Here is a 12233-nt window from a genome sequence, read left to right on the forward strand (position 1 = left end):
ATTTATTTAAATTACCCTTTTCCTAAATTAAATAAATATCTTATTTATTTAATTGATCCCACTTCTTCTATTAATTAAATAAATCTTTATTTATTTAATTAATTCATTAACCTTTTCTACCCATGACACATGTCATTCATCAAGCTTAATTCCTATATTATCTACCCTCTCATTATTTTCTTATTTCCTCTACCTACCCTCTAATCATAGCTGACCATTTACCTTTTACACCTCTCAATCTTATCCCTCCATTTCATATTGTGTCTTTTATATAAGGAGATGCTTCCTTCATTATCAACCCTAATCAACCTATGCATTCTAACTACCCGACTATGCTTTCGAACATACATATGTGATCCTACTTGCAACCACATTTCCATTCTTTGTTGAGCTCTTGTGCACACATAAAATCTGAGAGCAATTATATCAAGCAAGATCAATGGAGATAGGGAGAATGGAGATCCAAACCCTATTGGACATGTGATGGTATAATATTTGTGATTTCATTTGATTTGCATTGTCTTAGGTAATCTTCATATGTTATGATGGATCTTTGTTGTTGTTAGGTTAGGGTTTTGTGGTTGAATTCGTTTAGCCTTTTCAATATTGTTGTTTCCACTTTCACCATATATATATACCAAGAGGAATTGACAGGTTAGCCCAACAACCCAAAGATTATCTCTTTGACAAGGCGAGCCTCCCTATAACCTCTGGATGCTATAAACCTAGTTCGATTAGGCCTATAACTAGGTAAACCTAGTGAGAGAGACTCAAACTTGAGACCTACTTGGAAGTACTCAAATCCCTTATTCGAATATGCCAACAATTCGGACTAGGGGCAAACCTCAAAATGGATATTAAATTTTATATGTGCTATATCTAAATTTATAGATTTGAGTGACCTTGATAATATTATTTAATCATACACAATGATACAAAATTCAAGAGTACAAATTTATAGAATAGAATTTCATTGAAACTAGAATTAATTTTCATATTAATTTACCTTGGCATCTCACAATATAAAAAGACTATCACGATGTATAATAGTATTCAATATATTCAATCATCAACGAACTCTTTATAAAATTGAAATTTGATCAAAAGAATTCAACTTGTATAAATGTAATAAAAATTAATTAATAATTTTATTTATATATTAAATTCCAAACAAGAATTAATAGAAAAATAGATTAATGACATTTTTTTTGAATTATTAAATTAAAATTGTAACATTATTGATAACTTTTTAAATTGTATATAATAACTAACTATTTTTTTTTTTTAATTTAAAATATCTAGTGGCTGCATTAATATTTATGAAAATAACAATATCAATAAATCATTAAAAAAAATCTTGGATTTTTTTCAATTTACATTAATACTTATTCCCCACCCAATAACAAAAGGTACAGCATAACTTTCCGGCATGTCTGCCAATCCCAGTTTGGCAAGCTATCTGGTGTGCTGCACACGCTTTCTCATCACTATATAGGCAAATCTTTCCGCCGCTTTGAAATGTAACAAAAGTAGTTCGGTCTGTTGTTTTGGTCGGTTGGTTTCAGGTCTTTTCCGCTTGTTTTTAGGTCTTTAGTTGGTTTTATATCCTACATAGTTTGTTGTTTTGGGGTTTGTTTTAGATCTTCTGCAAACAAAGGAAGGGCTTTAGGGTTTTCTAAAATATATTTTTTTGAACATTTATTTTTGTTAAATTTAAGTGTCATAGATTAAATGGAAGTAGATCGTTCTGAAATAGTCTTTTTTGACGTGGAGACAAATGTACCAATTCGTAAGGGGCAGAAATTTGTGCTGTTGGAATTTGGTGCCATTTTGGTGTGTCCTCGTACGCTGGTAGAGCTCAAGGAATATTCCACTCTCATTCAGCCGGCAGACCTTTCTGTAATAACTGAAGTCAGCATAAAATGCAATGGGATCACTAGAGGCTCCGTTTCTACTCAACGCAGATTCGAAGAAATTGCTGACAAGGTATACGACCTTTTACATGGTAAGATGTTTTATTTGAAGCATTGTATTTTCATGATTAAAAAAACAAAATTTTTAAATAGCAATTGTTTTCTTGACACTTCAATAAGATTCTGGAGTTCTTTCTTAATGGGGAATTCTTAATTTTTTTTTTTATATTTTGTCATTTTCTGATTTTTTTTCGTAGTTTTTGTTGGGATTTACAATTTTATTTGGAGTTCTGAAAGTGATTATTTTGTTCAGGCAGAGTATGGGCGGGGCACAATATTACGCGCTTTGATTGCCCCAGAATACGCGAGGCTTTTGCTGAGATAGGTCGGCCCGCACCCGAGGCAAAGGGGATTATTGATTCCTTGTGCTTGCTGCAGGCGAAATTTGGACGTCGGGCTGGTAATTTGAAGGTTAGGGTTCATTAACTTCAATCCAAAAAGATATCATTAATAGTATAATTTATCTTGATGACTCTGTGATGTGTGTTTTGAGACATTATCATCTAATCATGCTATATGGAATTTATTTAAGAGATTGTCTAACACTATGGATTGTTGAACTGTGAAGTTTTAATTAATGTGTAGCAACAATTTTTTTAAAATAGGAAAAGTTGTGTTTCTTTAAAGAAATATTATAGGTTAATTATAAAAAAGATGATGAGAGCAAGTTACTAAGTTAATACGATACGTTAAGTTCAAGAAACAAAAAAACAAAAGTTAAATAAGAGCATAAAAGGTCACAGCTTGAGCTGATCAAAACATGAGACCCAAAAAATCAATGTTTTTGCTAAGAATGCACGATTCACATGGCTTCTCCTTGAACTGCTGATTTAAAACCGAAAGAAACGTCAAGACTCCAAACTGAGGGACGAGCCACAATTTTTGAACAGCATAAAGCCCTCACTACTACCCGGAGTTTTAACAAGGCTAACCACTTACTCCATTTCCGGAGGACCTATAAGTTTTTAGTTACTTGTTTTCAAATGCCCTTTCTCATTTTGCTCCTCTCAAACCAAACTCAGACCCTCCTTTCAAAGGCCTTTACTGTTCTACCTCTCTTTGCACTTTTTTTGATTTGACTTAAGCATGATTATGCATTTCTTCAAGGGCCTTGAGTATTTCCTCCTAATATTCCATTCTTGCACAAAACACTAATTTTGCAATCTTGTTTTATACCTTGATTTTGGTGACCATTCTTTTGTTGAACGTCTATTTGCTTTGGCTGGTGCTTGAAGCACATTTTGTCATATTTTCTTTTTTATTTCAGTCTGTTAGGGCTTTCGTCAAAATTGAGAAATTATTTTTTGTTGTCTTTGGATTTATTTTGCCGAGTTTGGTTTCGGTATTGTTTCAAAATCTTTATAAATCCGTTTCCCACTTTCACATGATCATGTCTCTTGGAAGTGATGCTTATGTTCTTTTAGCTTCTATGGTCCTTTGCTTGTTGGCTTGTCAAGGTGTTCTCGTACCAAGTGTCAATGTTAGAGGATGTTTGACATACATGTGTTTTCCTTGAGTATGCTAGAGTTTTGGGGTGGTCAATGCTCTAGTCCCATGGTATTAGCTAATGGAAAAGTTTGATATATGATGACATGCTCAATACAAAGGAATTGCATTGTTCTTATTGGATTGTTGAGGTGGTAGTTCCTCTCCTTCTCGATATGACGCGTTTGAAGGATGTTGCATACAATTTTTTATCGAAGTGTTCAAGTTGTGCATGACTTTGTCCCAAGTTTTGATTAGTGACAAGAAGTTGACAAAAATAGGGACGTGCTAGAGTTAGTTGGGGTCCAATGAAATGAGGCACATGTGCTTATTGAGACTTGATGAAGAGTCTTGCTCATGTCTAACAACCTAACAAACAAATAACACTAGCCTTTGTCAGGGATTTGCGATATTGCATGTAAGAACCTTAAAAGGTCCTCAACTGAGACAACTGACGTTTAATTGAACCTGTTGCGTTTCAAGTGTGTTCTTTGCAAATTTGTAACAGCAAATATAATTTTGACAAACTTAAGCACAAAAAAAGCAACTATAGGGAAACGCTAGAAATCAATTCTAATTCAGTAATAAACTGATCAAACCCTTATTGCATGTATTCAACCTTTATTTACCCTCAATACATAAACAGACAATAAAAGATAGGAACTGAAAAATACCAAGAATTTTTGGAAACCCTTATCTCTTCCTTGCTGGTCATACACAGTCCATTATGACAGCATGCTATAACTCACTCCAGATTGACCCAAACAGCTTGCATGGTAGCTCAATGGATAACTCTAGGCTAGGCGCACCTTCTCCTTATTTTATTTATTTTTTTGGATCCTTCCAACATGCAAATCGCAGCCCCTTAGGTGATTGGCGCTACTCCCCAGGCATCCGTACAGCCATCAACAAATATCTTCTTTGGGTATCTTTGTTTCCTTGTTTGCTGCAGCAACAAAATATTGATAAACAATGGTACCTCTCTAACTAGTAAGCACAAACTTGGTCCCTGAATGAGACCAACTGTAAGAGCAAGATCAATTGATATTTCACAGCCTCTTATGCTGTTGTACAAGAATCCCACGTTTCCCTGTACCGATACCTCTGATCACTGCAGAAGAATCTTCTGCTGAAACCCTTGGCCAAAACTCCTCTTAGAGCTCCAAACAAAAATATCAAAACTTAGCATAATAAAAAGAAGACCTAAAATCTTCTTTAATCTTCTCCATTTAGGGTTGGCGCGATTCCCAAGAAAGGTGCGATTTGGCCTTTAATGATGTTTTAACATTTATTATTTATTTTTGACTATTGAAGTGTAAAAAATAAATCATCTTCCATTTAATATAAAAACTGGCCCCATCTGATGAGAAATAGACCCTCACTTAAGTTATAACTTAAAGTGACTTTTAAAACATTAAAACATTAAAGTTCGCCATTTAATATTTAATTAAAAATAATCAAATATTAATATCTCTCTAAGTATTCATCAGAAATGCCTGCCGTCTGAACTGGAGACTGCCAAACCACTATCTGTCCTTGCCCAACCTACTGGCTATAAATAGCAGGACTGCTAAAAATAGAAAGTATCTCAAACGGGGTCTTGGAGACCTCAAACGAAGACCAGACCTGGAGTGCTTGCTCTGAAGGAGGTGAATCAAACTCTGGAGGACCCTCTACCCAACCTCATCAGCCTACGAGGGTCAGTGATAGGCTAATCTACTCAGCTGACAGATGTCGACTAGAAGGGGACATCACATTGCACATATCCCTCTAGAAGTTGGAGAGCTATAGGGGTAGGCCGAATAGATGTGAGTTGGAAGCCTAAATGTAAAGCTAAGTCCTTTAAACTATTTCAAGCGTTGAGCGCTAGATGAAATGGTGCATTTTCTCGTCCACTCACCCTACCTACTCGCCATTATTGCAAGTCCTTTTCCTAGCTATTTTATTAATTTGCTTGGTCTCTTTGGCATCTATTTGGAAGGGAATGCATCTATGCCATTGGTTTTTAAATTGCTACAATGCTGCGATCAGGGTTGATGCCTTGTAATTGGTAAAGAGCAATTTTTGATCACTTTAAAGGAGGTAGTTTCTTATGTAATGGTCAAATTTTGCAGTTATAGGGATTTTCTAGGCTACAATTATGCTATGTCCAATTGCAGAAAGGGGGTGAGTTGAAACACTTGAAGGATGAATTGTATTGGGTTTTGAGTAGAGAATGTCTCTAGAGCTATTTGTATATCTTCAAGGAATTCTTAACTTCTTGAGGTTACAACTTGTCATATTTGTTGACATGAATGTATAGAGCATTTGATAATGTTAGAACATTTTAAAATATATAGAGCATTTGTAATAATCATTTGTACTCTTCATGTGGATCTATGGAGTTCATTTTGGACTATCAAGTATGCTTTGTCTATAATGCCTATAATGTGATGGAATATATGCCTAGTTCTGTCTTTATATGTTTTAATTTTTTTATTTTCCTTCCTATCGCTTGTGACTCTATAGCCTAATTGGATAGGTATCAATCTTGGATCCATTTGACCAATTTCACATTTTCAAAACAAATCAAAACCATTAATTAGTTAGTTAGGGATACATTCAATATCGTGCATTCATAATCTTGTATTTTAATTAGGGAATTGATCTTAAGGGAGTTGTAAATAAACTTATTTCAAGTGGGTCATGCTTGTGCAACCAAATCAGCTATATAGAGGTATTAAGATAGCCGGTTGCTCTCAGCTCAATGATAATATTTGGAGTCAAATGAATAAAATGGGTTTAACTATCACCATTTTTGCTTGTCCATTTTAGTTATCAAACCTCTAGGAACACCCTCTTGATTCTAAGTTGAGCTTGAAGAGTAGGAGAGAAAACCCACTCTAGTAGAGTTAATCTTCAACCTTTCATGGTTTTTGGATGAGCAAGTTTTACTTTTATGATGACAACCCTGGCCTTGAAAGTGAAATTATGTTATAGGAAGTGGAGTTGTGTTTTTGGGATCCAACACAATCCTTAGTAAGGTGGCCATAGTCATGACATTTATTACATTTGAAGGGCAACTAGTCATGGTCAAGCTCCTATATATATGATCAACCATCTAGATTTTAACTCAATGGCTTCAAAGAGACCTTTCTGCAAATCTATAGCCATGCAGATTCGAGTATGAGCTAAGTTATCTTTCGATTCAGTCTTATCAATGAAATGGTCCAAAGTGCTGCCAATGGTAGCCAAAGATTTGTTATCTCAAAAATAAGAGGGAAATTGGGGAAATTTTCATTTAGTTAGAGATTTCATTGAATATATTTTAGCTGGGTTGAAACCCATATAATAGTGATTCAAATTTTAAACTCAAGCCTTCTGCCCCCCTTTAATAGGGACCACTTCTTAAAATTAGATCGTCCTCTTTACCTCAAATAATAAGATATACAATCCTCTTCCACAAAACTAAATGCTTTTTCTACCCTTTAAATAGGGATAAATTCAATCATTAATGGTTTTGAGTTTGGACCAACGACCTATGAACTTTTCAACTAAAACTTGAAAAAACAGAAGAATTCTTTCTTTGGAGGATCATGATTGGCAAAAAATTTAAAATACCATATGCAATTTTTTTATAAAACAAAAATGAAAGGATTTAACCATGATAAGAACCAAAATAAAAAATAAAATTACCTTTTATTTTTTTTGTAAGGCAGCCAAACAAAAAACCAAATGCATTGGTTCGTCGTTCATTGTATTGAGTCCTCTGTTTGCTAACATATTTGAGAATCATAAGGCTTTGAAAATTTTTTAAGTCACCCTTTTTGGTAGAGATCTTTGTTCGGGTTGATGGGTTTGGCAATTTTTTTCTGGTTGGGTTCATCCGTACAATAAACATGTCAAAATCATATATACATGTTTGCAGCTTAAGCCAGGAATTAAGTTTGTAATACAACATAGCATCATATAATCAACAAAACCATTATAAACTCTAATGCCATTTAAAACATAAATGATAATATTATAAAATATTCTTTGTTTGAACTTCAAGTTCAATATTAAAATAATAGTATCAAGTTCAACAATCAGTTGTTAGCATCACATTAATTTTCTAAATTGTCAACATTATTGTCATCATCATTATTGACACTAGATGATGTAGGAACATTAGAAGACCCACAAGTGTTGCCATTGCAACTCACACTAAAAATGGGCTCTCTTTCAGAATCCTCAAGTGCAACATAAGCATCCAAGTCAGTTTACTTTGGCTTTGTATCCCACAACTTTGCGGGGGTCTAGGGGCAGTGCCCCTAGCAAGGTTAAGGGACAGTACCGCTCATGGGAGTCTAGGGCACTACTCCCAATAAGGTTGAGGAGTGGTACCCTTGTTTTAAAAGGCAAAGTCAAAGGCTAAAAGGTTAACCAAAAAAATATTAGAAAAAGGCAGAAAAATCAATGGGTTTGCCCTAGGTTTGGTTGGGTCCACCTGGATCTTGCCTAGGTTCACCTGGTTTTGTCCTAGATGAGCACACCTCTGTAGATGTGTCTCATGTGTCTATCTGCAGGCGAAGCAAACTGGATCTAGATTTGGATCTGGCCGGCGCCTTGGCAGATTTGATTACATGGGAAAATTATAGGAACATTTATTTTAAAATCTCACATGAATTTAGCTGGAAAATTGAAAAACTTTATAAACACATGATAGATTTAGAGGAAACTAGACTAAGAATCTGATATATTACCGAATTTTTTATTTTCTTACTGACATTAGTGAAATATGACAAACCTTTTTTAAATTATAATTTCAAACTAATCTATTATAGTTACAAAAATTGCTTCATGAAAATTTGTATTTTGCTTTTCGGAAGTCATTTTAATAATTTTTTGAAATGTGGTAATCATTCTGGTTAGATGACTCTGTCAAGGGCTATCTTTTCCACTGAAATCATCCATACTTGCCTTTAAGCTTGTTAGATGGAGTATGCCACATCCATTGAGTTGGAGTTGGACACAATAATCCAATATTTATTGTATCTACTTGGGTTTTTAATAGTCTACCAATTCTCTTGGAGCTTTTGTAATATTTTACACAATTTCAAGGTATTAATCATGTCTTCTGCATTTCAATAGTCTTAAGAGAATTTTATAGTATTGTACTTAATTTGAACACTCCATTTATTGAGAGGTTTTCACCCTGGATTTAAACACAAGGCTTCATTCTGAAGGTGAAAATACTTTCACTACTTTAGCTACCTTACTTGACCAGAAATATGACAATCTTTTCATAGTAAAAGATTTAAAATTCTCGCAGTCTGGAATAAACTGTAGCAAGTTTATTTTGGTTTCACAAGCATTTACATGGATTGATCCAGAAACTTTTATAAGATAATGAAAACAAGTATTTCAGTTAAAATGTCAAATCACATTGAATATATCATGTATATTAAGTTTTATTTGATGTAGAGATTGTTATAATGGTATTTTTTTACTTTTAAACATAGAAAAAAGTTTAGGTCCAATAATATTTCTTATCATGGTGAGACAATTGTGTAACTTAAGTGCTGAAGAAATGTAAGAAATCAGGGTAAACGAGATATAAGTGTAAATAAAATAAGCTTATATTTTAGGTGTTTTGAAAATAAAATCTTGAAGGGATTTGAAAATAAGATCTGCAAGGAATTTGAAGTATAAATGAAGAAACTTAATCCCTTGGTGTGCTTTGTGTTTCATAAATCTTAAAAATGGATTTCATTGATTGGCTTACTTCCATGTGTGATTAAGTGGTTTTGTAAGAGCTGTTAAGAATTAAGTTATTCAGAAATATAATATTTGTTGGTTTGGTCTTGCCAGATGGCAACCTTGGCTGAATATTTTGGGCTTGGAATTCAAAAACACAGGTAACAGACATGTATCTCTGGAAATTCTTTATGTTTATTTGTTTTCCAGCTTTTTGTCTATTTCGTAGGGACATAAATTAAAACCCTTCTATAGATTTATGCATAATGTCTGATTATTTATCTATTGCTGTTTACTGACTGGTCCATACATTATGCTTTTGAACTACAGAAGTCTTGATGATGTGCGCATGAATCTGGAAGTCGTCAAGTATTGTGCAACAGTGTTGTTCTTGGCAAGTATTCTTTTTCATCCCAATGATTTAAGTTGTAGTGTTAGTTTGAATTCTTGTTCAGGTTAGCAGATTTAATATATAGATCTGGCAACTTTTTTTAAGGTCGAGTACCCAAAAAGTAAAATCATATATATATATATATAAAATGTAAAAACAATAATATTAGACAATTAATATACATATATCTTATTATCTTAATTTTTTTAATATACAAAAATATTTATAAACTTTATAGTTTATAAAATAGTAATAAAGTTAATAAAGAATATAAAAAAAAGAAAAAAAAAATTAATATTAATATTGATTGATCAATGAAATATGATCATGGGGACAGTTCTCTTTTATATTATTATTAACAAAATTGCCAGTTACAGTTTTCAGCAGTATTGGGTTTATGAGAAAACCCAGGAAATTTGCAAACAGAGATATATTACAGAAACGTTGTTGATACAGCAATCTTCTAAACTTCAAGCTTCTATTATCAGTCTATGAACAGCTGTAAAACATGGAATTACAGGTATTAAACCTACATAAAAAAAAGACTAATTATTATTTTCTTCTTCTGAGCTAGCAGAAATGAGTGGCTCATCCAATTAATGCCTTCAAAGGTCTCTAGATCCATTAACTGTTTTAAGAAGGCTGTTCCTCATTTTTCCTTTTCGCATTTGCTGCCCTCTCTATTTGGCATTCCTGTTATTATGAAGGGTCTCCAAGGACCGAACATGACACTATTAATTATCAGTAGTTTCCCCTCCAAAGGAGAAACCCAGCTCCATGAACTGCAGTAAGGATAACATCCCTCAATCTCCTTGATGAGCCAGTGGAAAATTAACTCTTTTTGCATAGCTTTAACTACTTCCCGATTGTCATTGCGGTCTAGAAGCTTTGCTACAAACATTGACAAAATATCAGTGTTTACACAATAATTGTGTTCAGTCTCTATAATTTTTTCTCCCAAAATCCATTATATTGCATGAAGGAGCAAATTGCTTCTGGTTTTGAAAACTTTATTTATCCTCATCTTTGAAATTCCACACAAAAATGCCATTTGCCCATGGCTTCTTACCAAACACTCAGAGGTATCCATTGGAAATCTCAAAGTGAACTGAGATGTGATTGGGAATGAACTTCATAAAAGGTGAAGGTTTTCTCTTTCATCATTGTTTCCCCTTTTTAAGCGTCTTCTGCATCCTGCACTTAAGAAGAAAAAAAGATTGACATGATTGAAATCTCATAAGTATTGTTTGAGGGTTATAAATCATGAAATTACCTGCTCATGATGGCTCTAATTAAAGTTAAATATTATTACCTTATTCATATTTTGTCGCTCAAGCTTTTGTTTTAGCTTTTGGCCAAGAGTCAGCTTTACAGTCTATAATACTTTCTTCAACCATGTCAATAGTGTAATTCGCTAGCATTTTTGGTTTATTGTTTTCTCTGAAAATATGTTTAGGGGAGTGGCTAAACCTGTTGGAGGAGATTAATTTTCTAGTTTTGCAATTTTTATTTTTAAAATTTCAAGTGCATTTTATCTTCTTCCATTTCAACTTTTTTTTTGCATCCAAAAACATTACAAATTTGTAAAACCAGGATGAGGGCTTGAACTTCTGTGTCATTCTTGGTTCCCTCTATTAATTTTCTAATAATGCAACTTTCTCTTGAAATCTTCAGATTCTTGTTGAATGCTTCATCAAAATTCAACTTAAAGCAGCCTAACAAGGGATTCCATTTAGCTTCTATCCTACTCTTTTAAGAATCAACTCTTCCATCCCTGTTAACAGGGAGAATCTTAAGTCCTTGCCAACTTTTAACCATTTCATTGTCTCAAAGTGGAAAGGGTCTCTTTTTTGAATAGTCTGTCATTTGGCTTAAAGCCATTCCAGGAGTCTTCCCAGAAGTTGGCACTCCTACCATTACTAATTTCACAGGTTAGGTTATTGGTAATTGTTGATTTGCTCGAAAGTAGGAAATTCCATATGCTTGAGCCCTTTTGGGGATTTGAAACAGATACAATTCTTGTCAGATTTGCTCGAGCCTTTTGGGGGATTTGAAACAACTAGAATTCTTGTCAGATTCTGAGTATCAAGGTATTTATTTTGTAAAATTTTTAAGCATTCGTATTAGGCTTCGAATTTTTTTTCCAAACCACTTTTTTGCCTAGGGTTTTGTTTTGTATATTTTGATTTCTAAGGCTTACTCCCCTAACAACTTTTGGTTTGATAGTTTCTCAGGCAACCAGAGGAATGTTTCTTTCCTTCAAAGTACCTTGTCAAAAAAGTTTCCCATATTCTTTTCAATTTTGTGGATAGATTTGGAAGGGATTTTTAGGCAAGACATCAGTTAAATTGGAATGGTTGAGATTACTGGTTGAAATAAGCATCCTTCTAGCTCAAGAAAACCATCAACCTTTCCATGATGCATCTTTTTCACACATGTTTCCATTAAGAGATCTGACAATTTTGTAGAGCAGTATTCTCCAAAAAGAGGGATGCCAAGATATTTGCTTGGTAGATTTCCTAGTTCAAAAATTAAAACCAAGGATGCTCATTATTTCCTTCTGCTGCTTTACATCAGTATAGAAGATTTCTATTTTTAATGTGTTAACCTCTTGAATTGAAGCTCTCATGTAGCAGTTTAAAGTTTTCTTTATTGTTTTTGCTTCT

At 33.6% G+C, this 12233-nt stretch overlaps 1 protein-coding gene across 1 annotated transcript in view; it reads left to right on the plus strand.

The window, feature by feature from the left end:
- The first annotated feature begins 1406 nt into the window (after window positions 1–1406).
- LOC131026982 (protein NEN1) overlaps window positions 1407–12233 on the plus strand; it is a 34476-nt gene continuing 23649 nt past the window's right edge. Inside the window, exons 1-4 of the mRNA XM_057956981.2 lie at window positions 1407–2005; window positions 2227–2384; window positions 9291–9337; window positions 9507–9570. Coding sequence (XP_057812964.2) covers window positions 1732–2005; window positions 2227–2384; window positions 9291–9337; window positions 9507–9570 — 543 coding nt within the window. The 5' untranslated portion in view covers window positions 1407–1731. The remainder of the gene's footprint in view (window positions 2006–2226; window positions 2385–9290; window positions 9338–9506; window positions 9571–12233) is intronic.

Source organism: Cryptomeria japonica, chromosome 10 (genome assembly GCF_030272615.1).
Source record: "Cryptomeria japonica chromosome 10, Sugi_1.0, whole genome shotgun sequence".
Taxonomy (NCBI): Eukaryota; Viridiplantae; Streptophyta; class Pinopsida; order Cupressales; family Cupressaceae; genus Cryptomeria; species Cryptomeria japonica.